This window comes from Spea bombifrons, chromosome 13, assembly GCF_027358695.1.
Source record: "Spea bombifrons isolate aSpeBom1 chromosome 13, aSpeBom1.2.pri, whole genome shotgun sequence".
NCBI lineage: Eukaryota > Metazoa > Chordata > Amphibia > Anura > Pelobatidae > Spea > Spea bombifrons.
The window spans coordinates 25,320,520-25,348,161 of NC_071099.1; the positions used below are offsets into that span (position 1 = coordinate 25,320,520).

General features: G+C 43.1%; 1 protein-coding gene across 1 annotated transcript; it reads left to right on the plus strand.

The window, feature by feature from the left end:
* The first annotated feature begins 1,841 nt into the window (after positions 1–1,841).
* TTYH2 (tweety family member 2) lies at positions 1,842–27,481 on the plus strand. Its single transcript, XM_053453990.1, has 14 exons — positions 1,842–2,035; positions 10,111–10,283; positions 14,850–14,961; positions 17,086–17,306; positions 18,147–18,242; positions 19,491–19,563; positions 22,722–22,791; positions 23,471–23,526; positions 24,010–24,102; positions 24,364–24,456; positions 24,848–24,990; positions 25,262–25,447; positions 25,774–25,852; positions 27,072–27,481. The coding sequence occupies exons 1-14, from the start codon at positions 1,907–1,909 to the stop codon at positions 27,150–27,152; spliced, it is 1,605 nt and encodes a 534-aa protein (XP_053309965.1). The 5' UTR covers positions 1,842–1,906; the 3' UTR covers positions 27,153–27,481.
* The last annotated feature ends 161 nt before the right edge of the window (positions 27,482–27,642 follow it).

Sequence of the window (27,642 nt, forward strand, 5' to 3'; positions counted from 1 at the left end):
GTGTGTGTGTGTTTTCAGTGGTATGATTTAATGGTGGAAATTATTAATGCCCCCCCAGTTTGACTGTGGTATCCTGTGTGCCCCTCCTATATATTGTTTCTAGAGTCGCCACTGCTGATCAGTGTCAATATATATCCAATACATTATATTAGCCATACTGTGATTGTATATATATTGTGGGCCTAAGACGCGCATGAACTGGTATAACTCAAGGCATAAGACTACTAGTCCCATCATCCCCAGCTCGTCAGAAGGAGCTTTAGGCGTACTAGCCATCCCTGGCCTAATTTGAAGTTAATTGGAAGTCTAATTATAATCTTATGACTGTAGAAGGAGGTTCAGGGGACGGTACACATGATTGCGCTCAATGTTCTGGGAGCACGTGGCTGGTGCACGGCCACAAAGAACCGCTTCATCCCTTCTGGGGATTATGCTGACGGCTTCCGCATTCAGAACACGACCATGAGCAGAAATATGCATTTCCAGCTGAGAGATCTGGGAAAAAAAACAAATGGGCTGCTCACTGCTTTAAGTGTTATGCTGTAGAAGTCATAATGGAGCCATATGGATGATCTCTTTTTTTCTTTACTGAGAGGGTGGTAGATAAATGTAACGGCCTCACGGCAGAGGTGGCAGAGGCTAATACAGTGATACAATTTAAACATGCTTGCGATAGGCATACGGCTCCTGAATCTAAGATGAGACCAACTACTGATTAAGGTTTGAGTCTTTGAATTCCTATTCAGATGCCTGTCCAAAAAAAACACACCCTTTGCTTTTTTCTGTTATCTTTAAAATCCTCCCAACATAGCTGCCAACAGCCCTGAATTTACCAGGACAGTCCAGACATTCTGTGAGCAGATTAAGGTATGACATCATGCTTTCACCCAGGTAATGTAGGTACAGCTTGTCGTGACATCACACTGCTATCTCGCCTGCTATGGATGGACGTGACACCATGTGCTGCGGGGTGCGCTGGAGAGGGAAGAATATTGGTAAATATTTTTCAGTTTTTCGTTCAGCCACCAAAAAATATATACAGCGCACAGTAAAAAGTCTCACTAACCCTGATCATAAAACGAATGCGCAGCTAAAAATCATAACTTTCGCAAAGTTACTGTAAATCAGATGTTTTTTCCCCAAATGCATCCAAATTTCAGCGTGTGGCCTGCATTGGTGGCCACCTATTATTTATTCATCTTTATTTACGAGGGCGTTGTGGTGCGAATAGCCAATAACGTGAAATCCACAGCATCGCACCGCTCCTTCCCCATTATAACCCTTTTAGCCGAGCCTGAAAAGTGAAAAGAGCCCTCTTTACAGTAATTACGCAACCGCCGCAGCGATCAAAACAGAATAAACCGGGAAGAGACTTTCTAAATATTAGCATGATTTACAACGCCATAAATAAATTACAATGTAACAATAGGTGTGCAGAGAAATACATTTAAAGGATCTTATGTAACCACCTTTTACTTTACCGAGAGGGCGGTAGATAAGTGGAACAGCCTCCCAGCAGAAGTACATTTTAAATGGTAATACAGTAAGGGAATGTAAACATGCATGGGATAGGCACTATGTAAATTATTATTATATTTTGTAATCATATAAATAATATAATAATAATAATAATAGATCAAAGATATATTGTTTCCAAATATGTGCTGATATAAGGAATCACCAGCAGTCACAGGGTTAAGAAGGTTATTATAGAGCATGAAGCCCCCATGTGACCCCATTAGCAGCTCAGACCACTCACATGAACTATACCGTGTGTGTGCGCCCCGCGCGCGCCCGCGCCATGCCCGGCTTAGTGTACGCGCTGCGAGACCCCGCGACGATTCTTAGTCCCACAGCAGTCCGGGGAATGTTGAGTCCGATCCCCGGGCGATAAGTTGGGGGGGAGATGGCGGCTGCTCGCGTGGAATACATCACTCCCTGGTGGGTTTACTGGCTCCACAACCTCCCGCACCTGGAGCTTTCCCTGCAGCCCAGGAGCAGCGACTTCAACCCCACGGACCCCGGCTATCAGCAGGTCAGTACCCCACGGGTGGGGACACCAGGCAGAGGAGTGGGTACTGGGGACAGGAATGATGCTACACGGACTTAAATAAACGATCTGCCGCTGGGACAGCCACAGACCCCACAGTACACGCGTGGGACCGTGTCATTTACACGAGTGGGGAGATATCGCAGCTTTTTTTCCTAAATACTTTGCACCCTCCGCTCCCATTGTCTGGATCCTCTATTCTAGAGGACCCCTGCGATGCACTACATAGCGATAAGTTGGGGAGAACCCCTTACAATGCATAACACCGATAAAAAAAGGGCATTTAACGCACTTTACTGTCTTAGTACATAGCAGGGCTGGGAGATCTGCCTGTGGCTTTTGTTCTGTTTTCTTTGTTTTTTTTTTTATCTCTTCCTCCCATCAGCATAAGACCCCCATTTCCTATTTATTGTGTATTTTTTATATAAAATATAAAAAATAATATAATATAATAGATATAAAAATATAAAAAATAATGTAAATATAATAATATAAAAAAAAATCCTCAGCCCATGCAGGAGTGTCTTTTTTTCAAACCTGATTTTAAAAAAAAATATATATATAGATATAGATATATATTTTTTTTATTGTTTATTTTATTTTCCATTATTGTTTTATTTATTATAATTGTTATTGTATCTATTCTCTAGAGAATCCCCATTGTGAGTTACCTAGAACTAGAACCGTTTCCTCTTGATACATCAATCTGTATCCTCCAGCACTTATGCACTCAGAACCCTACATTTATAATTTATTTTAATATCCCACTAGGATATTTATGTATTAACCCCTGCAAAGCCTGTCACTTGGAAGTAAGGATCTATTATATTAAATATGAACTTGGACAAAAATACTACTAATTATGTAAGCTGGTACCATATATCTTGCCACCAAAGAGTTAAAATCTTTTATACCCCCTCCCTTAATCCTTTTCTGGACGAAATAAATGCTAAAAGTTAAAATAAAATATTAAAGGCGCGGGTGGAAGTCACTGCAGGAGCTTAAACTGAGCACCCCAGGGGGTCTTCTGTCTGATTTAAGTGTTTATATTAGATTTATATAGCACCGCCATATACTGCAGCCCTGTACATAATAACAGTACTTTACAATTCCCCTCTAGATTGTAAGCTCCTGTGCACTGCGGCCTCCGGGTCTGCAGATAAAGAGAGTTTATTGGAACAAAATGAGATAAAACAACCAACATGACTGTATACTGGGGGTAATTGGAGGTTATTACTTTATACAGCAATGGGGGTTATATTACTGTATACAGCGCTGGGGGTTATATTACTGTATACAGCGCTGGGGGTTATATTACTGTATACAGCGCTGGGGGGTTATATTACTGTATACAGCGCTGGGGGGTTATATTACTGTATACAGCGCTGGGGGGTTATATTACTGTATACAGCGCTGGGGGGTTATATTACTGTATACAGCGCTGAGGGTTATTACTGTATACAGCACTGGGAGTTATTACTTTATACAACAATGGGGGTTATTATTACTGTATACAGCGCTGAGGGTTATTACTGTATACAGCAATGGGGGTTATATTACTGTATACAGCACTGGGAGTTATTACTGTATACAGCGCTGGGGGGTTATTATTACTGTATACAGCGCTGGGGTTATTACTGTATACAGCAATGGGGGTTATATTACTGTATACAGCACTGGGAGTTATTACTGTATACAGCGCTGGGGGGTTATTATTACTGTATACAGCGCTGAGGGTTATTACTGTATACAGCGCTGGGGGTTATATTACTGTATACAGCGCTGGGGGTTATATTACTGTATACAACAATGGGGGTTATTATTACTGTATACAGCGCTGAGGGTTATTACTGTATACAGCGCTGGGGGTTATTACTGTATACAGCAATGGGGGTTATATTACTGTATACAGCGCTGGGGGGTTATATTACTGTATACAGCGCTGGGGGTTATTACTGTATAGAGCGCTGGGGGTTATTACTTTATACAGCAATGGGGGTTATTATTACTGTATACAGCGCTGGGGGTTTTATTACTGTATACAGCACTGGAGGTTTATTACTGTATACAGCGCTGGGGGTTATATTACTGTATACAGCGCTGGGGGTTATATTACTGTATACAGCACTGGAGGTTTATTACTGTATACAGCGCTGGGGGTTATTACTTTATACAGCAATGGGGGTTATTATTACGGTATACAGCGCTGGGGGTTATATTACTGTATACAGCACTGGGGGTTATATTACTGTATACAGCGCTGGGGGGGTATATTACTGTATACCGCGCTGGGGGGTTATATTACTGTATACAGCGCTGGGGGTTATATTACTGTATACAGCGCTAGGGGTTATATTACTGTATACAGCGCTGGGGGTTATTACTGTATACAGTGCTGGGGGTTATATTACTGTATACAGTGCTGGGGGGTTATATTACTGTATACAGCGCTGGGGGGTTATATTACTGTATACAGCGCTGGGGGTTATATTACTGTATACAGTGCTGGGGGTTATATTACTGTATACAGTGCTGGGGGTTATATTACTGTATACAGTGCTGGGGGTTATATTACTGTATACCGCGCTGGGGGTTATTACTGTATACCGCGCTGGGGGTTATTACTGTATACCGCGCTGGGGGGTTATTACTGTATACAGCGCTGGGGGTTATATTACTGTATACAGCGCTGGGGGTTATATTACTGTATACAGTGCTGGGGGGTTATATTACTGTATACAGCGCTGGGGGTTATATTACTGTATACAGCGCTGGGGGTTATTACTGTATACAGCGCTGGGGGTTTTATTACTGTATACTGCGCTGGGGGTTATATTACTGTATACAGCGCTGGGGGTTATATTACTGTATACAGCAATGGGGGTTATTACTGTATACAGTGCTGGGGGTTATTACTTTATACAGCAATGGGGGTTATTACTGTATACAGCGCTGGGGGTTATGACTGTATACAGCACTCGGAGTTGTTACTGTATACAGAGCTGGGGGTTGTTACTGTATACAGCGCTGGGTTATATTACTTTATACAGCACTAGGGGCTTATATTACTGTATACAGTGCTGGAGGGGTTATTACTGTATACCGTGCTGGGGGTTTTGACAGGTATACAGTACTAGGGGTTGTTACTGTGTACAGCGCTGGGGGGTTATTACTGTATACAGCACTGGGGGTTGTTACTCTATACAGCGCAACGGGCTTATATGACTGTATACAGCTCTGGAGGGGTTATTACTGTATACAGCTCTGGAGGGGTTATTACTGTATACAGCGCTAGGGTGTATGCTCAGGGAGAAAAATATGTTGTGTTAAGTACAAATCCCACGACGCTCCGTATCATGCCGCCTGGTGAGTATTATGGGAGTTGTTATTTATATCATTACAAGAAGCAGACAGGTGACAAAAAAACAGAGATTATTGTTCCTTTCACCTGTTATTGCTGACTTTCGTGTTCTTCATGACTGGGTTGATCCCCCTTTACCTTGGATTCAAACCCCCCCCCCCATGGATTGTGGTACTGGTACTGAAAGAGTTAATAATGTGATGTAGCATGTTTTTATTATTGACACAATGTTGATGATTAAAATAGTTTGTTGATTGTTGGCTACACAAGAGAGGCAGATACCGGCCAGTGTGAAGCACATACAAGGGAGGCAAATAGTCCCTGGAAACCCCCCTCTTATTATATTTAGAACGTTATCAGGGGGCAATCATTCTGCAAGTGTCCATCGCAGCAGAACTGCGCCAATCCCTACATTTCACGTCTTATTTGCCAGGGGTAATAAGATTTGTGTTGTGGGGCAATGACATGTTCTAATAATAATACAGAACTGATTGTAACCATAGAGCGCTAATCAGCCAACTACGGCAGGGCAAAGTCCTCCAAAACACGCAGAAAGGGTTAACGTCACCATCAAATGCTCTTTCCTGCAGATCAAAGGAATATTCATGCCGTACTGACAGCTGGAGTTAAGAATTAAGAATAAGGAGGATTCTAGGATAAAATAGCAAAAGTGGAGCACCAGCACTCCATCGGTTGCTATGACGATTGCACCCATTTTACCACCAGGACATTTCTTTTGTATATAGCACCACCCTACCTTGGTCTGACACTGTTGCATTTGAGTATCTAAGTCTATGCCGATGGCTTCCGCCTGTGTGTAAAGATTGTTTTGCCGTCATTATATATTATTCATAAATATATATCGCTTTGTCAAACATTTTCAAGCAGGGATTTAAAGGGCCAGTGTCCTCCATTACACTACAGAATGCATAAGACCTTGGGAACGAGGGTCATCCAGAGTCAGCTGCTAGTTAGGATTAAAAGGTTTGGGGGTCGGTTTAGAGACCCCGCCCCCTTTTGTCCACCCCCTCTACTAATAGTAATTTTAACCCTTCTTGTGCCAATGTGTCTCCTACCTCCCTGGCACTAAAACTGTGTGACGCTAAAGTCTTTATCGACAGAGTCTGTTAAGTTCAATTATTGTCATTCAGAAAAAAAAGAACATTTAAAAAGCGGAGAATTTATCTGATATGTATGACCCAGGTGAGAAAAGGAGAAGAGGGATTGATCTACCCCAAAAGTTCTGCAGAAGAATTATTATATTATTATTATTATTATTTATTGTTTTATTATATTAATTTTTAGCAAAAAAAAAAAGAAGAGGAAATGAAAATGCCCCTTAAAATAGGAAAATAGGCATTTTCGACATGGTGGTGTCCATGCCTGGCCATGCAAGTAGTGTAGAAGGTGTGTATCCCTTTAAATTTAGGGTCGAGGGAAGTGATGGACTCCATTTCAGCACAGAAGGTGTTAAACCAAATATAGCTTTGGGTGGCTTTAATGCTGGTAAAAAGCTTTAGGTTATTAACAAAGATCGTACACAGGTAATGGTGGCCTAATGTGCAGAGAGACCCTCTCATCCCTCTCATCCCTGGTAATGGATCCTGGAGCGGAGAGAACTTCTCGTGCGATGGGATTAATATTCATTACTGAGCCTTTAGCATTGGGGATTTTGTGGACATACAGTTTTTTACATCATGTTAACAAATGTATGTATATAGATATATAATGCTATATATACTATGGTGCCAACAATTTCCACCCAGATGTCCCAATACATTAGGTAAGGAGGACTTGGCTCATGAGCTTACACTCTAGTGGATCGTAGAACATTGATGATAATCTGCACGCGGATGAGCTGGATAGGAGGGATGGCTCCCCCAACTGTCGAATTTTATCGAGTTCCTCGGGTTCCTCAACTGCCCCAAAAAACCTCCTATAGCAGTTGATGTTTCACATTCCCATAAATCCCAACGTGGCCAGGTGCCATTTTTTTTTTTGTTTTAGGGCATTACCAGACTTTTTATGTCACTGATTTGGGGCTGTAGAACCCTGTGATACCCTCATACACAACAAACATTCTGAACTCCTAGAAAAGAGGGGGCATCAGGAGATGAAAGAGGCGAATCAGGATTTGAGTCCCCCCAAAAAAGCCTGCTCCCTTAATAGGGACACTTGGGAGCTATGGAGCTTTGGGGTCTCTAAAAGTATTTTTGCAGGTCCAGGCCAATGTCTGTGTTTGCTCCTTGAAACATTGTTCGACATCCTGTAACTATTTTGAAGCCAATACTTGTAACATCCTGGTTACGATGGGGGGGGGGTTTCAGTCTTTCTGATATGATCAGAAGCTGAGGTTAGGTTGAGTTGGGGACAGGAAGCAAATCTGAAGCCTCATCAGACTTTTAGTTTGTGTGTAAAGTATGGATCCTAAGAGGAAGCGAAGGTGAGGAAAACAACTAAAAGATTGTAAACAGCATGGGATCTCCCACACGTCTCCAATACAGAAGGCCGGCACTTTTACCAAGAACTTTAATCCTGGCTTGGCTAGCACCATAGTAGATGGAAATTCATCATAACTCAACTCATGTATCAAGACTATAGCTTGGGCACCTTATTTAATTGTTTTGGAGATATTTTGTCACCCTTGTAGAGGCTTTAGATCAGTGACAGATGCAGCTTTAATAAATGTCCTGTTCTGAAGCAGGGGAAGGCACCAACATCGCTCATGGTGGACATTTACTGGAGTCTGTGGTGGACAATTTAATGATGTTCTGTGGATCTTCACAAACATTGCCATGGAGACTGGTGTCCTCGTAAGGACACTTTGTCTATCCCTGCTCTGAAGTTCTCTTCCTTCTCCTCACCCACCCTCACTAAGGCTGCCCATCAAGAATAATCGGCAATTTAATAGAGAAGAGAAATCTTAATGGAGATGCAGGTCCCGATCACATGAAGATGGCTGCTCCCTTGGTATACTACACTGCCACAGTTTTTACAGGGCATGTCCGATTTCCGGGCACTGCGTTTGTGGGCAGTGGAGATCATGGGATGGTTGGGGGATTCTCTGATCTCCCCTAACTAGCTCAGGGAGCAGTAAAATGAGTGGAGGTCTGTGACCTCCATTGCAGATGCCACGTGGCCACCTTGTGAGTCCTTCAAGCTCAACGCCAAGCGAGGTGGCCAGCCAAAGAAATGGAGCGAGTGACCACACTATTGCATGGGTTTATTTGGTGTATTGAACTGTAAACTGTAAAATATGTGAATATATGAAGTCCTGGGTGTTAGTGACCCTAGAAGGAAATGATGAGTATAAACCATCATATTTAAAGGGGGAAGTGCCCTGGTTTTGGTTGCGAATTCCTCTTTGGGTATGAGCAATGTGCAGATGGGATACCTATTAGAGAACAGAGCTATCGTCTTGTCATCGTTTTGTCATCTGTAAGCTACAGGGGTTCCCGGTTCCAATGGTATTTATTAAGAACAGAAGAGAGGAAGTTATGGAAACAGGAAACGGGGGGGGGGGGTGCAATGCTTCTAAAACATAAAAGACTATATGTATCATTCCTCCTCCCCCAACCCCTGGTTCCCACAGACATCACAAGGCTATTTCATGGATGTTTCATGTCACGAGGAGGGGGAAGGGATCAGGATCCAGGTCACAGGACCAAATCCTCACGTGGAAATGGCCTAAATCCTACCGCAGAAGCAAGTGTTGGATATGACTTTAATGGCCGGCAGAGCTAGATGCTGGTCTTCTTCACTCCCCAAAACACAACTCTTTTATCACCAGATCTCCAAAACACAGAACACCGGAAATTTTATTTTTTCCTGATTTTTCCGTCCAGATGGTTCTTAACTCTGCGATATCTGAAGCTTTTACAACTGGCCGAAAAGCAAAAACCTTTCGTCACAATGTTTTCTTTTCATTAGCTGTAGTGGCTAGCCTGATTTTATCTTCTCGAATATTTGCGATCGCTTCATTTCCGCGTAGATTTCAGATTAGAACGTCTACATCCCCAAATCTGCCATCTCCCACAAAATGATTTTTATCTTTTCTGGATCATTGCTCAGCTAGTTCTGGATTACCTGACATTGTCGTTAAATAAGATTCGAGCAGCTTCCAGCGCAGCGGAAGAGATAAATAGATCTTTACAAACAATTTGCGAAGGAACCTCATTAAAAATAACATTCCATGAAATCTGAGATATATTGGTCTACGAGAGGTTCGACTTGCGTTTAGACTGTGCTTAAAGTTAATGGGGAGGTAAAAATGTTATGTTGGCGCGGCCGTTAAAAATCATTGAAGGCTGTTTTTTTTAACACTGTTGTTTCATTTTATCTCTTCCCCCTAAAAAATTAATTGAAATCTTATCTGACTACATTACCATAAACCGGGGGTTGGGGGGGGGGTAGTGTCGAGCAACAGGTAACTCTGTATGTTGCAGAATTACAACTTAAGTTTTCCTTGAGTTCTGTATTGTAGTTTTGATGATAAGAATTCACAAACTCATAAATAAATTGTTAAAAGGACGCATCTGACGTCACATCAACGTGGTCCTCAGCTTTCCATCACAGATGGACACCCTTTGTCTAATTCCAGAATCCGTATTGTAACCATGGCTTTAGGTGCTGTCAGGTTGGACAAAAACAATTTTTAGTCCATAGAAATGTATAATTATCTCTCTCTCTCCTTCCTCAGTCATTGCTGTTTTGGGCTCTGCTCATTGCTATCTGTGCGGCCATCAACCTCCTGTTCCTCACCATCTACTTGATCTACTTCTGCTGCTGCAAGAAACATGAAGAGACAGAAATCAAGAAGACAAGTTCCTGTTGCGTCACATGGACTGCGGTCATCTCTGGCCTGCTTTGCTGGTGAGATACTTCATACTCCTCAACTTTCCTAGCCTCCTGCACACCATTGTGATGGCCGTGATATCTGCTTCCTGGTGTCCATGCTAATTCTCACAGTTACAATCTAAGGTTACAATGTATCTGATAAGATAAAGACCAAAAACACTCATTGATACTCATTGATAGCCCACGTGCGTCAAGGTTTAGTGAGGAACACACAAGAATGTGTGGTTGGGTTGCAGGTTAGGACACTTTTTCAAAGGTTGGTGGGTTCTTCCTAGAAGTAACTCGGTGGTCTACTTGGCATGTAGACCACTGCACTCCCTGGTAGAAGACGAGGCCCTGATATAAGTATCAGAGAAATGGCTTTGTTTGTTAATAATTCTCCCTCTCTCTCCTTTGGCTTCCAATTCCCTCTCTTCCTCAGCTCAGTAGGACTCCTGACCCTTGCCTGTGAATCACTTTGATTAGATCTCGCTCCATACAAAGGCTTAGCCTGAGGATTGTGTTTATAATCCTGGCCAGCCGTGAATCTCTGCTGTGGGATCAGGCAGGGGCGTACCTAGAGTATTTGGCACCCGGGGCGGATCCTGTATGTGGCACCCCCCCCCCAAACACACACTTTAAAACTACCTGGCCGAAACTGAATATGACCCCCCCCACACACACCATAAAAAAATCTAACACTTTTATTTAAAGTAAGTTACACACCAAAATAGGACAAAACAATTAAATAACAATATATATATATATATATATATAATTGTTAACAGCAATCACATTCCTATCGTGCCCAGGCATACCCAGATTCCAGGAGGCACTCGCAGACTTGGCATGATAGGAGTATGATTGCCCTATCTTCACCTTCTCCCTCCCTTCTGCCCTATCTACCCCTTCTCACTCCCTTCTCCCTATCTACCCCTCCTAACTATCTACCCTCTCCCTCTTTTAAGTTCACTTACCTTTCAGGAGTCCTGCGGTGGGGGTGCAAGGCCTCTGTCTCCCAGCTCTGCCACTGTATGGAACAGTATAGAGTGATGGGAGTTATGATGTACTTTAGAGCATAATTATATAATGAAAAATACATTGGAAATGGTACAGCATAACACCCATCACTCTCACACACTTACCAATCCACACGCATAACAAACCACACACATACCAATCCACACACACATACACCAATCCACACACACATACCAATCCACACACACCAATCCACAAACACATACCAATCCACATACATATACCAATCCACACACATATACCAATCCACACACATACCAATCCACACACATACCAATCCACACACATACCAATCCACACACATACCAATCCACACACATACCAATCCACACACACACACCAATCCACACACACACATACCAATCCACACATACACATACCAATCCACACACATACCAATCCACACACATACACCAATCCACACACATACACCAATCCACACACATACACCAATCCACACACATATACCAATGCACACACATACACCAATCCACACACATACACCAATCCACACACATACCAATCCACAGTTCCACACACACATACCAATCCACACACACATACCAATCCACACACACATACCAATCCACACACACACACCAATCCACACACATACCAATCCACACACATACCAATCCACAGTTCCACACACACATACCAATCCACACACACATACCAATCCACACACACATACCAATCCACACACACATACCAATCCACACACACATACCAATCCACACACATACACCAATCCACACACACATACACCAATCCACACAGATATACCAATCCACACAGATATACCAATCCACACAGATATACCAATCCACACACATATACCAATCCACACACACACACCAATCAACACACATACCAATCCACACACATACACCAATCCACACACACATACCAATCCACACACATACACCAATCCACACACATACCAATCCACACACATATACCAATCCACACACATATACCAATCCACACACACATACCAATCCACACATATACTAATCCACACACATACCAATCCACACACATATACCAATCCACACACACATACCAATCCACACATATACTAATCCACACACATACCAATCCACACACACATACCAATCCACACACATACCAATCCACACACATACCAATCCACACACACACCAATCCACACACATACACCAATCCACACACATACACCAATCCACACACATACACCAATCCACACACACATACACCAATCCACACACACATACACCAATCCACACACATACCAATCCACACACATACCAATCCACACACATACCAATCCACACACATACCAATCCACACACATACCAATCCACACACACATACCAATCCACACACATACACCAATCCACACACACATACCAATCCACACACATACACCAATCCACACACATACACCAATCCACACACATACACCATTCCACTCTCACTGTATGCTTTCCTACCTTTCCTCTTTTCTCCTTACAGCTCCTTTTCCTGTTCTTCGCTCCTCTTCTTCTTCAGTCCTCTTCTTCTTCAGTTCTTCTGTCCTCTCTGTCTTCTTCCGGGTCAGAGGGCACTGACAGCGGTGGGCGCGGCTTCAGTGTTGTGCGCCGGGATCTGACAACAAACCCCGGCGCACAGCAGCTGTTGCCGCGCGGATCACAAGGGAGCGGTATCGGAGGTCTTTAACAGACCTCCGGCTCCCTTGAGTGATTTTAAGCCGGGTTCAAGGGAGATCCTTGAACCGGCTTAAAATCACTCAAGGGAGCCGGTGGTCTGTTAAAGACCTCCGATACCGCTCCCTTGCGAGCCTGCTCCTCCAGCGGCGGACATTACTGTCCGTCTCTGGAGGGGTGCCGGGTGCCGGCAAGTTGGCACCCCCCTGATGAGCGGCACCCGGTGCGGACCGCCCCCCCCGCCCCCCGCTAGGTACGCTACTGGGATCAGGGATAGGGAGAGCATGTGCCAGGTCAGAATCACAGCCTGAATCGCAGCGAGGGGCAGCGTCTGTATGGAGAGGACTGATAACCCCTCAATCCAGACAATACATTGGTGATAAATATGCGGGTCCGTCACATAGATTACATAATCCTTGGCCTACAAAAAGGAATGGCTTCAGGTTTAAAGGGACACATTTTTTCAGGAATATCTGTGAGTGTTTTTGAGGAAATAAGTCTGCGCATCTACAAAATGGAATGTAAGAAAATGACGTGCGCGGATCAGGGGCTGGGAGAAGGGATTTCTCCGACAGTTTTAGAATTGGGCTGTCAATGCAATCCTGTTATATAACCAAACCTCAGCCTTTCCTTAAAATAGCGTTGGTCTCACCCAAAAAAAAAACTTGTGTTATATAGGTTGATGGAGAAAGGATTTATTTTTTTGGGGGGGGGGGACTTGAAGAGACGGATATTACAAAATTCATTTTAACCCTTTGAGTGCAAGGAGAACGAGTGACGCATTATGTCAATTAGAGGGAATATTTTAAGGAATGAGGTGGTTTGAAATGAAAAGCCGTAAAAGGTGTATAAATGTGGAAACAGACAGATGTATAATTTTAGTCCTTCTTTAGCCCATTCCGCTGGACAAAGCTTGGCTATGCCACCGGCGACCCCGAGATACCAAATACACTGCTAGAGAAGTCTTTCCAAGATGCTCTCTAGTAGCAAAGGGCCACCAAAACCAATATTTTCCCCGTGGTTAATCATGTAATACACTGGATGTTAAAGTAGGGCCCATACAATGGAAATATTAAGGCTGCTCACAACCACATGTCACAACCAGTAAGGATCATTTCCCTCTTTCTGAAGGACGGGCATTTCTTGGGCACAGTCTAGAAAAAGAACAATGTCAGATGCAGACATCTCAGAGACGTCTCAGAGCATCGCCCGGGGTTCCGAGCTGCTACTCCAGATATGTCAGTGATGGTTAGTCACACTGACTTGCTCTTCAACTCGAGTACATGAGGGGTATATAAGTACATTGTTGAGTAATGCCCTGGCACAAAGTGCTTTAAACGATTGCAAGATTTACATATAATGTCATTGAGTGATGAACTGCCTTCTTCTACTAGTACTAGGGCCTTCTTCTGGATCAACTAATATGAGTTTGTTGAATGGTTGTACTTGATGGACTGCATGTCTTTTTTTCAACCTAATTAACTATGTAACTAGTTTTTATTGGTTTATGACATCAACGATCCAATCCAAAAACATTTTAATACTAGTGATGTAAAAAAGCCATTGACAGTGGTGCATGGTGCCTACAGCAGAACAACTCTGGTCTACAGCGTCTCCAGTGATCGGGGGACTAGATCTCCTACAGGCAGCTGATGAATCCTGAGGTTTATAGGTCTTCTAGAAACTTATGGATTGTTAGTAAATGCCCCATAGAACAGGGGTAATCGGCTTTTGTCTCTCCAGTTATTGTTTCACGAAATCTCTGAACTTCCCGGGTCTGAAGACAGCACCTAAGGAACATCTACATGTTCTCCATCGTAGAGGAACGTAGGTAACGTTTACTGACCCCTCTCCATCTCTGATCTGTTTTCAGTGCTGCCGTGGGCATCGGATTTTATGGGAATAGCGAAACAAACGATGGTATTTACCAACTGACCTATTCCCTTGATAATGCAAACCACACACTGGCCGGGATCGACTCTCTGGTAAGAAAATATTTAATAATCCCATTCTTGTATTTGTTTTTTTTATTATTTTGCTATTAAATCCATATGGTTTGGAGAATTTTGTAACGCATAACATACTTTTCCACTGCTGCAAAAAGAATTCTTGAAACATTAGCCTCCTGCTGCTTAATCTACTGATCAGCACTTTCTACGAGCTGTGACTAATGGAGAGATCAGTATGTATCAGGGGTCCTCCAGAATTATACCGAACCCTGTGTAAGGGGTGAGAAAACTGAGAAGAAGCTTCAGGGGGGAGAACTCGGAAAAGGGGAGAATGTTATTTCAACAAAACAGGGGTAGGAAGAGAGAGACAGATTGGGTGCCTTGGATAAAGAGAGTGCTGAGAGACAGACCAGCGTGGAGACAGACTGACAGCCTTAGCGGGGGGCTATCTAGTAGAGTAAAATGATTTAGCTGTCATGTGTGCGAGCTGAGGCTGGTGGGCTACAGAAGGGAGGTCCAGCTGGGGGTCTACGATGGCCTGAAGCCTGCCTAAGGACTCCATATGTTTCATTTATCACATCACCGATTTAATGTGTGTGTGTGTCTTAACACTATGTTCACCTTATTGTCTAGTGACTACAATTCATCAATGAGTTGATCATGTGATGCTTGGGTACCACCCCCTGCTTCCAGACCTCACTGTGCTCATTGCTTTATGGCAGAGGGCAGTAAGTCCTTGTTAAGTGATGCTATAGGGGCAATTATGATCCAGCCATTCTTTGTCGCCTACCGTTGGGCAGTAAGATACAAACCTGTTCATATGATCTAGCACACAGAGACGAGAGTTTTTACACAAATAGAGCAAATTCACGTCAAACACATTATACTTCTTCCACGTTCACATTTTCAGATGAAATATACGCGGGAGGTACCATCACCCGCGGCTTATAGATAGAATGTGGTTTGTAGGGTACTATGTTTTCTAAAACATCCATTAGGTTACTTAGCACAGATAAGTCCGCACATCGCAGAATACTTCCCGGAGTGAAGAATTGCAGAAGGAATCAAATAACTCTGCTTATGGGTTACTCAATTTGCCCATTATGTGGGCTATCTGTCTATCGGCTGAAAGCCTATTTAATTTCCCCTGCATTCACATGCGAAATGCTGCATCCACTACAGACCTCAATGAGTAATCAACCTCACATCTCTTATTTCCGCTCGCCAGGCCACAGAACACTCACACAATACTCGATTCTCCTCCACTCTGCCCTCCCTCGCTGGAATACCCAGACACAGTCTTTTAAGCCAACAGCTGGGCATCTGTGCACCCTTCCCCCCATCGCGTTCTGGCTATCGGGAGTTAAACCTTCCCCCGGGGGAATGCGTTTCCAGCTGCTGCGCATGAGGCATGGAAAGGGGGCTGCGGGTTCTTCTCTTCCGACCCTTATACGCCTTAAATAAATGATTTCTTGGGTATTTTAGGTAAAATTTGGAGATTGTAATTGCGGCGGTGGGGTTGTCATGCTTAAAGGGTTAAGAGACAGGGAGCCAGCGTGGATTTTTCACCAGCTGTTGGTTAACGGTACTATGAAGATCCACGTTTGGCACTCGTCGCTAACCCGGACTCTACGGACAGAGCGCAAGCTTCACATCAGCTGGCACCAATTTCCGAACATACGACAAAAATGCCATCACACCTGTTTGGGGGACGCTAACCCCCCCCCCCCAGCAGCTGCTTTCTTAATAAAAAAATCAAAACACATTTTTGGACCTTCTGACAAGGCTGACGGTTTTAACTTCAGGCAAAGGGGGGGTTTAAATCTGTATTAACCCCCGGGGACGTGCGAGTCTGGCCAATACTTTCATACATGTAACAATGACAGTCCCAGAAACAGTTACAAAAAAGTAAAATAGAAATGATTGATATCTATTGTTATTCTAAAGTCCAGGCCCAAGTGTCATAGAAGATTGCTGAGTTCTTTGGGGGCTTCCTTGGCGAGTAGAAACAATGATGGTGTTTTGTGGGTGGAAACGGTCCATGTATATATATGATAAGACCATGTTCCAGGGTGGTAGACAAAGCCGCTTCGTGTTCCTGGATACTGATTTTGTGTAGGGCACTGGGCTAAGCCTGGGTTTGCTTCTCACCGCTGACAGGTTTCCGGAACCAGCTCGAAGATGAAGGAGGGACTGGATCAGCACCTGCTGCGTCTCAGCGAGATCTTTGCCGTCAAGGTGGATTATGTGCAGAGCTTGAGGATAATGCAGAGGATGGCGGGGAACATAATCCAGCAGCTCGCCAGTCTCCCCAACTGGCAGGGGACCAGCGTCAACCTCTCTGAGATCGCAAGGCAGACCAGCTTCATCGAATACTACAGGTAGCAAAGGACAACTGAAACGCACTCTGTGGTCTCCAGCTAAAGGTCATTCATATAAAGCCCTCAGCGTGATTCTTCAGGGCTCTGGATCACCCACGCATCAATCACACCATGATCACGAGCCATCATGACAAAGTAATTACTTATTTAAACCCGCCTTGTGCATTTTTCGTTCCAAGGACGTGCCTAAGCTAATGTCCTTGCGATGGTGTGCAGAGTGCAGGGCTCTTCCTATGCTAAAAAGGACAATGAAGTCACGTTTTAATGGATACGTAATGGAATGAGGGCTTTTAAACAAACAGCCAATCATAACGAAGCATAAGGGATAGGAGAGCAAATACGAACTGGAATGGGGAAGCCATTTTTGGTTCCAAAGTAGATCACTGTGGAAACTTGGCTTTGGTGACCAATCAAAAGAGGGCCTTCAGTGTCAACGGTTCTGATTGGGCGTCACGTAATGTATTGGTGCTATATTTGTATTGATGAATATGGCATTAACATTAATTGTATCAGTCTTCATTCACATTTATAATAACTAGGATGTGTAGTCGAGACAGGCACCAGAGGAAAGAGGGTTGTATAAGATAAATGGGTGCAATGTTTATATGTACATTCCAGTGGCAAAAGAGATGCTATCACCATAGCGACCAATGGATGCTCCACTTTTAACCAAAATTGCTCAACATTGTACTCAACATTTACAATGATATAGTAAACACACCATTTCTATCATGTGTTTGGATTGGTTTTTCCTTTCTCTAGATCTTTTCTTTTTGTTTGTTTTTAACGCTATCTTCTCCAGATTGTTCATACATTGTTTTGTTGTGATTTCTGCCCCAGGTGGTTGTCGTACCTGTTTCTTTTTATCCTTGACTTGGTCATCTGCTTCGTCACCTGCCTGGGACTGGCCAAACGCTCCAAGTGTCTTCTCATTGCGTAAGTGACTGCTGGCTATGGTTGGTCCACTAAAGACCGAAAGGGCGTAGTGCTCATTGTCTGTTATTGAGATAAATCAATACCCCGTCCAGCAGACCTTTCATGTAGCTGAGGATATAAATTAAAGGTGCGTACAGTACTCTTGCCTGTTGTCTTTGTAATGCCATGAGAAAAGCTCCAACTGGGATGCTGAAATATCATTATATCAGAGTAGAATATGAAGGAGTCAGCTCCAGATTGTGTGACCCTGAGAATCTGTTCTTTGACTCGGTAAAAACCTTGAGACCATAGGGGCAAACAGGACAGTTGCCAGGTATGAATATCGTGACCTGGAATCACAAATTCCATGTATTCTCACTAAAAAGGGATTCAAGACTTACAACCCCATGTTTGTACCACACTCCAAGAATGCTCCATCCAGTTCTGACCATTGAGTGGCCCATGACACCTCTTAGATCTCACGATGGGGAGCCTACCTGTGGCTTACACCCTAGCAGCCCCTGGGATGTAGAGCTGGCCCTGGGTGCAAGTAGACTAATTGCAAATAAGCAATTCCATTGAATAACCCTGTACCCTTTTAGTCCAATTGCCTCGTTACACAACAGTGCGGGAAAACCTTTTGCGTCTATGGGAAGTGGAACGACTAATCAGACAGAGAGATGAAGGGATTGATGCTTCCCATCTGCTTGGTGCATCCTCCCGGGACGCTCTGATTACAGGTTCCTGCGTCTCTCTCCCCTCCTTTCTCTGTCCATTGATTTGTAATACTGCTGTTTGGGCCAAAGAGTGAGAAAGATGGGGAGAAGATAACTAATTGCGATGGAGCCAGAGATCTGATAGCTGCAGCGGACATGAATAATTCAGCAGTCGAGGAGGAATAGCGCAGTTTGAATGGGCTGGACCCAGACTTTGGCAATATAAAAGGTTTAATGCAAACTCTGCCAGATACCTGAGCAAAACTATCCATAGAAACGCCTAGCCGGGGGGCAAGGGCAAAGGCAAGGGGCTGATCATGACAAGTTTTGGGACTAGGTTGGCGGACAGCACAATGAAGGTTCAATGATAGCATGCCAAGTGAAATGAAAGCTTCAGCTTTACTGATACTAACGATACAGTCTGTTTTGCACAAAGACTTGGGAAAACATTTGATGAGAAGATCGACCTTGTCCTACAAGTTTAGCTTAAGAGGTCTCATAACATGATGCATTTTTATTTTATTTATATATTTATATTTTTTATCTTTTGCAGGATGCTATGTTTTGGGTTGGCGACTCTAACGCTGAGCTGGGCATCTCTGGCGCTTGATACCTCCACCGCTGTCGTAAGTTTTTTCCTCCACCACATTTTGGACCTAGTCTTTAGAGTGAGAAGAATCTTGAAAACCCTATGTTGTTCTTGGCTATTGTCTTGACATTAGAGCAATCATGTTGAGAGATAATACACTCCATTCCATGTCTCTGAGTATCCAAAAACCCATGTGAATTGCTTCTGGTTTTTTTTTTTAGAAATGGGTATGATGTTATCAACCCCCCCCCCATTCATTCATGGGGTTCTCCAACCACAACCAGCAACCTATAACTCTTCAGCATCCAAAATGGCTATAGTGTTGGTGGACCCCATATCTCCATTCTCATTCCTAGTGGTCCCGGGAAACATGTAGCTTCATCTGTGTTCCAGGAGACACTGGTCTTTCTGTCTCTTCTCACTTATAGTACTTAATCGTACTAAATAATGGCACCAAGAGATGACCTCATATCCTGGCGTTCCCAGTCAATGGTACTGAGGAATCATGCTTGAATAACGAAAAGGGAGAACTTTACCACTCAGGAACTCTCTGTATTTTTGTAACCACTATATATACAAAAAATGGATGAGGAGGGTCCTTCAAAGGTTCAAGTAGTCCTTTCCACCGCTCCATTCTACTATTGTCTATTTTATTGCAGCTGCCTCTGTCAAGGAAAGGGTTACGGTTTAGGAAGGGTATCAGTTAATGTAACACAGCTCTTCATGGCCTAGGATTTCTGCAAAGTAAACACTCATACATCATGTCTTCCTGGTCAGAACCTGTTAAGCTGACAGGTCAGGCACTTTAAACCCATCACAGTTAAGCGATCCTCTGGCCCACCCATTCTCACCAGCGAGAGCTTTTGTTCTTTTCCCGGAATATGTTGCATCGACATTCCGTGTCCGATCTCAGGTAGCAGCTGGACAGATGTTACAGGCTCAGAATTTAGGAAAGTGTTGGGACTTGGGACCCTCCAGAGGTGATACAAACGTACAGTTGTTAAAAATCCATTGTAACGATACTAGGTTATGGTAAATCTGTAACGCGGATAGATCTTCATAATTTCACGGAGGCTCGGAGTAACTGGTCCAAGCTTACCGCTCAAATTTTACGGTTGAGCATACCAAAAAAATATATGTATTGGAAACCCACCTTATGTGGATATCGTGGAAGCAGCCCTCTTAGCTTGCTGTTCTCAGGATCTGCATGATTACTTCTCCCTAGTAAGTTATTGTTAACCCATTGTTTCCCTTTGGGGAAACCTGACCCAAAGAGGGGACTTCAGTACACGAAGCCAATTAAAAATAGTTTTGCCACCCTTTTGCCGTAGATCTCAGCTTTTGTTGAGGTTAAATTTAATATGTCTAAAGCAATAACACTGATGATTAAAAAAAAGCTACGAGCTCCAAGTACTTTTGATAAATCTACTTGGTGCCCTCAGCTATTGACCTCTCAATATCAATTTACATTCCCAGCATCTGCCCATTACCATAAAACCCTAGCCCCTGCTGTCCAGCTGTACCCTAGGTCACTTTGTCCTTTCGGCCTCTGCTTCTCCTGCTTCAGTCTTGTACTTGACACATCACTCTGTATACCCCGTCCATAAATTAGCCGCCTCTGTATTACACATGCCCCAGCCTCATTGTCTATCAGACCACACCTTATTCTTGAGTCTTTGTCCACCACAATGCAGCCTCAACCCATCATTTTACACCATCTATCCTACATGTCTTTTTAAATTCCTCTGTCTATGGAGTCTTCTCTGCCTCGTTGTGGTCCATATTGCCTCCTTTGCCTCTGAGTTTTTTGCCTTTCCACCCCACACCTTTTTAATGACACAGTCTCACCTCTTTGCCATCTGAATCCCCAGTAAGGTTTCTGTTCTCCTCTTTGTATCTCTGCTCTCCTATCTCCGGGACACATTAATGAAGCTAATGGGATTTATTTGCAGTCCCATCTGTGGGAGCTGCCGCTCCTTGTCCCTTTAGTCGATTGTGTCACCTTCTGACCCACACATTACTTCCATCCTTATTGCAGGAATAAGCCTGTGTGCGTCTTTGGCTCCCCAGGGAGAGAGAGAAACCACCCGAGAAAAGATGCTTGTAACCTATTAATTCCCATAAACCTGTCCAGATCTACATTACTTAAATTATCAATTTTAATTAAGGCACATTCATGTGCGCCCATCTGTGTCTTTTGTCACTCGAATGACATCATATTTTCACTTTACTACCATCAAATGTCTGAAATGTATTGCCTGGGACAAATCCATATCTCTAATGGTCTAGGGCAGCAGCATGAAACCCACAGACCAAATATCATGGTACTCAGAATTATTCATCCTTCAAGCTTTCATATTCCCAAGGTGCGGCACCCCCTTCGATGTGCACATGGTTTAGTCCAAGTTTGCTTCTGTCCACCTCTTGCCACCTCGGCTCCTCACTTTATGACACCTACTGTATATCCTTCAGCATGTCAAAATACTTTAACCATGAGCTGTACCTCCAAGGTCTCTGCCCATCTATCTTATTTCAGAATAAAAGGTTCAATACTAATCGTAGACCGTATGGAGTAGCATCTTGTTGCTTAGTATTTCTCGGGCTTGAGACATCGGGCTAATTGTTGATTTCCCTCCGGGGCCTGAGATTGGAATTCACAACCTATTTTCCATTCTCCAATCTGGTTTCTCTGACCAGCTAATGCCGGCTCTCACCTCCCCAGTTCCCCTGATCATTGCTTATTGGATTGACTGGCTACTCTAAGCCTTGTAAGCATTCATGCATGCCCAATTTACGCATAATGCGTCTCATCAGTGCTACAGCAGGTTAGATATTTCCCTACTTTAGGAAACAGAAGGTGATTAATAGTGACACTCATTTTATTAAGGAGAGGAATCGCCTCTGGTATACAAGATCACACAACACTCCACAAGGGCAGATCTCATGGCCCAATCTATTTATTTTAAGGGAATTGTAGAAACGATGGAGCTATTTCTAGCCACCCAATGGAGTTTTATTAGAGTCTGCATACTATGTACAAAGATCCGGGTGATTTTATGCACATAAACCCCCCAAAAAAGGAAAAACACAACTTTTTTTATTCTAACCAAACATCCATTAAGACATGGTGAAGACAGGGAACATCCGACTGGAGTAGAGGGTATTTGTAACATGTCACATGCTTTTCTCTTTCAGGGTACCAGTGATTTTTGTGTGGCTCCTGACAAATTTATCATGAACATGACGCAGGATCAAGTCAGCGCCGGTAAACGCTAAGAATTTACTTACTGAATTATAAACGGATTCTATAAATGCAGACAGGGAGCTCACAACATACTGACCAGTCCGGAGTCCACTCGGAGCCCACGATTTATCTAACTCTTGTGGTCAAATGTAGAATTGCATTACAAAAAGAGATAAGCGACCCATGGGATACGTACTTCAATTCAATAGAAATGTATTAATGTAGAAATTCCAGCTATGTAACTATTCTTAATGGCTTAGAAGTCAGTGGAAATTGTTACATTTGTAGCGGCAGTTCAATTGAACCTCTCAGATTAGAGCTGCCTACAGTCCTGTTTTGTGTAGTTTTATAGTAAATGTATTGTGTTTTTTCCTAAAGTAACTAAAATAAGGTAAATCCTGAACTTCCCTTTGGTTTAGGAGACCATTTCATCCAAATCAGATGCTTGCAGTGTAACCAGATTTATAATTAACTATGTACTTATTTATTATTATTATTATTATTATTATGTATAATATATTATCAAGCAGCAGTCTTTAGAGTTTTGTTGCATATATTATATGTGATCTGATTCTATATGTAGACCTGCGGCATTATCGACCTCGAGCCATTGAAGCCATCTTTTGGCATTTAAATGTTTCAGCTGGTTCCCTTGCGTCCCGTGCAAATATTGAACGTTAATTGTGTGTTTGTCTTGCAGAAGTCGTCCGTTACTATCTATACTGCAGCCAGAGTCTTAAGAATCCATTTCAGCAGGTAGCATAACCTCTTCGTTTTGTCCAAATTGATAGACTATACAGAAATGACAAATACGAGTGCAGCTCTGGTGAATTCACAGCCATTTATAGTACGGCTTAGATAGATGGTAATTGTAGCCCGTGTACTGTCTCCCAGCAGAAGTGGTAGAGGGTAATACAGTGAGGGAATAGAATCATGCATGGGATAAGCATACGGCTCCTGAATCTAAGACGAGACCAACGACTGATTAAGGTTTGAGTCTTTACAGCAGGAAAAATGGGCGACTAGACTGGGGCCGAATGGGGCCGATCTAAGTTTCTATGTTAGAATAAAGTTGTAGTTCCCAGCAGGGTGAGCTGCCTGTTATTCCCTTGGGGACCTGAGTTAGATACCCCTGTTCCAGGGGTAGGTATTATTAACTATAACATCATAAGCCTCTGTCTTGAAGGATTAACTCTTAAACTGCCAGAATGAACAAAAATCGTATCCTTTCTTTTCTAGGCTCTCACTAGTTTCCAGCGCTCGCTCTCCACCATGCAAATTCAGATCCAGGGATTACTTCAGTTTGCTGTGCCTATATTTCCAACAGCTCAGGTGAGATCCGTATGAAAGGGTTCTTTCTTGGAAAAATGATCCGTTCCGTATTTATGAATCTGTCGTTAGTACTGGGCAACAGGACTAAGCCTTTGATCTAGTCATTTGGCTTACCAATTTGCTAGCAGAGGTATAGATCAAACAATATGCCTGTGTTTGTCTACAGCATCTTTGTATCAGCTTGTTGTGGTTTTATAACCCAAAATGATGCCCCAAGTCTCTGTTGCCTTTAATTGGCCACTTTTTTCTCCTCTTTTACAGAAAGATCTCTTAGGAATCCAGCTTTTGCTGAACACGTCTGAATCCAACCTGCACCAGATCACAGCACTGCTGGACTGCAGAGGGCTTCATAAGGTGGGCATCAGCACACTCGAGAACGGCACTTGCATGTATGTGAGGGTCAGAGGCTTAGATGTAATGATAAGCTAAGAGCGTTGACAAGTAGAACAGCCTCCCAGCAGAAGTGGTAGAGGGTAATACAATGAGGGTATTAAACATGCATGTGATAGGCAAATGGCTCCTAAATCTCAGACAAGACAAACGACTGATTAGGGTGTCTTTACAGCAGAAGAAATGGCGGCTGGGTCTGATCTGTCAGCAGATTCGGTGTTTCAATCATCGATATCTGTACGCCCGGCTTAGAGATGAGAACACCATGCAGCCAGCGATCGATGAACAGAAATGCCGTTTATTAATAGTTTGTGTTTTATGTAAACTTTCTTAAGTGTGACTTATCTTGTCTCAGGACTACCTGGAGGCTCTGATTGGAATGTGCTACGACGGGGTGGAAGGACTCTTGTACCTTGGGCTGTTCTCCCTTATGGCAGCGTTGGCGTTTTCTGCAATGGTGTGCGCTGCCCCGAGAGCTTGGAATCTTCTGGCCTCCAGGTGAACCCCAACTTTATGTACCATATGGCTGTCCTTCCCCAGGATGACCAGGAGAGGGCAGCAGATCCACCCTGAAATAAAAATGTCTGAATTGAAGGCTGTTACCAGCTTAACTCTTAAATGTCAAAATCCAATAGCATGATTATACCATGTTCTGTACCACGTTACGTCACTGCTATCAATCGCAGACCTCCTTTAACCTTTTGGCATCAAAGCGTTTGCGTTCTGCAGGCTCGGTCTCTTTGCTGATTTCTGCCATCCATTTTTTCAGTGATAGAGATTATAACGACATTGATGAAGAGGACCCCTTTAATCCACAAGCCCAACGCATCGCCGTGCATAACCCGAACCGTGCGCAGCTCAGGAGCTTCTGCAGCTACAGCAGCAGTTTAGGCAGCCAGGTCAGCCTGCAGCCGCCTTCGCAGACAATCTCAAACGCCCCCGTCGCAGAGTACATGTGAGTGTCACGCAAAGGGTTAAAGAAACTTCTCTTTTATTTTTATTTTCTTTTGATTGCAATTTTTCGTTATTGAATCGCGGACATACTGGCATTAATAATTACAAAACATATACCTTTCAGATAATTGCAAATAGATAAATCAATAAGTTACCTATAGCCATTTATTAATAATCATTTACTTATTAATATTTACTTTTATAAATATTAAAATAAACTTTGCATGAAATGCAGGGCCTGTGCTTTTTCCCTTTGCGCCCCTATGCCGGGTTCGGAACCCCATTCCCTCCTAATTCTTCTATTCTCTCTGTGTTTTTCTTTTTTAGGAACCAGGCCGCTCTGTTTGGGGGTAACCCTCGCTATGAGAATGTCCCTTTAATCGGAAGGGGATCCCCTCCCCCCACGGTACGGTGGGCTTCAGAATCCAAATCCTTTTTGTAACAGAGTTGCTATTTTTATTTTATTTTTTTTTTTACTATTTCTCTACACATTTTTGGTGGGCATCAAAACAAATGGCTATCGTTCCGTACAGGTTTCCGATCAAAAAGATTTAACGTATCAAAGCCGTCTCAGCTGCTGCCGCTAAGTAGGAAGAGTAACTTTTATTGGGAAATCTACCATGTTTTTTGACAAATCATTTTGAAATAATTGCAAGATCATATTTTCTAACGATTACGGGCGGTCCCAAAACCCATTGAAAACAATGCATTTTGAGCCTTTTTGAGCATTTTGTCATTAAGGGGTTAATTTAAAGGTGACCTGGCACCTGAAAACCTTTACATTAGTAAATAAAACATTAAACCATTTCTTAAGATCTCCTTAAATAGTCACCATTTTCGCTTTAACTAGTAATGTAGGGTTGTGATGTCATAGGGCGATGTAACACCCTGCCCTATCACGTTCTGGTCCCTTTTACCCTAAACATGGACAAAGGCCAGGTATTACCAGTTAACCTCATTACCAGTGGACGAGTTTCATAAAATAATGAAATTGTTTTGGGTAAAAAAAAAAAAATTGAAATTGTTCCGATTTTTTTTTTTTTTTAAATATATTTTTTCGGCCTAAATGATGGTTTATCTATATATATACAGTTTCAATTGTTTTATTTTTTTTTAAAGTCTTATTGTCCCGAAAAAAAAAAAAATCTATATATAAATCGTGTGGTTTAGCATTTAGTTCTTAATGAAGGCCGGGTATTACCCGTCTGAGATAACCCGATTAACAAACAAAAAAAAGATAATAATAAATCCCGGAAGAAGAAAATTATAATCGGTCAATTGTTGAGAAAGCACAGTCATTTCAGTGCTAATTATTCCTTTGTTTTTGCACCCATATTCTGGAGCTAAATAGTGAAAAGTAAGTGTATTTGGTGTCTTTGTGCTTCAGTCTCGAGACCCCCTGCCCTGTCTGCCCCCATCGTCCGCCGTGTGAGATTCCATTCCCGGTTAATCCAGAAGGTGTTTCACATTTAGTTTCAGTACATGGTCCTGGATCATCTCCCACGTTCTAGACTAGACTGGATCATCTCCCACGTTCTAGACTAGCCTGGTGGTGGTGGAAACATTAGAACGATGCCTTCTAGAATCGCTTTCTTTGTGTTGATTTTTATTCTTTGTCTCTTCAGTATTCTCCAAGCATGAGGGCCACGTATCTGGCGGTGAGCGATGAACCTGCGCCTATTTACGGGAATCAGTACCCAGCGTGATCCCACCAGCCCCAGGCTGCCCTCCTCTGCCCGGACTATGCATTGGGTGACTTCCAGATCCACTACTACTGAGGAAGCCAATCAGGATCAGGGGAGAGACATTATTTAGAAGCTGGTTGACCAACCATAGACCAGCATCTCCATTATAAGCCTTTGTTCTAAAGTGACGCGGAGCTGTAATGAACGCAGAGATGTCCGTGGGTCACGCCGGGACCATTCTCGGAAAGACACTTGTTCTGGACTCCTTCTGGATGGAGAACGATTTCCCGTTATCTCCTCTGTGGCCAAGTAGCGCTCGAGCCTGCTGATGCCGCGAGGAGGATTTTTCTTTTAGAATGTAAAGATCCGTCTTTATATCGAGAGACCGCTTCCGGGGAAAAGAACCGAAAACACTAATTCTTCTGATTTATTTTGTTTTTAAAAAGGCAAACAAAACCTTTTTTTAATTATTATTATTATTATTTCGCTGTGGAAGGGAGGGGGGAGGAAT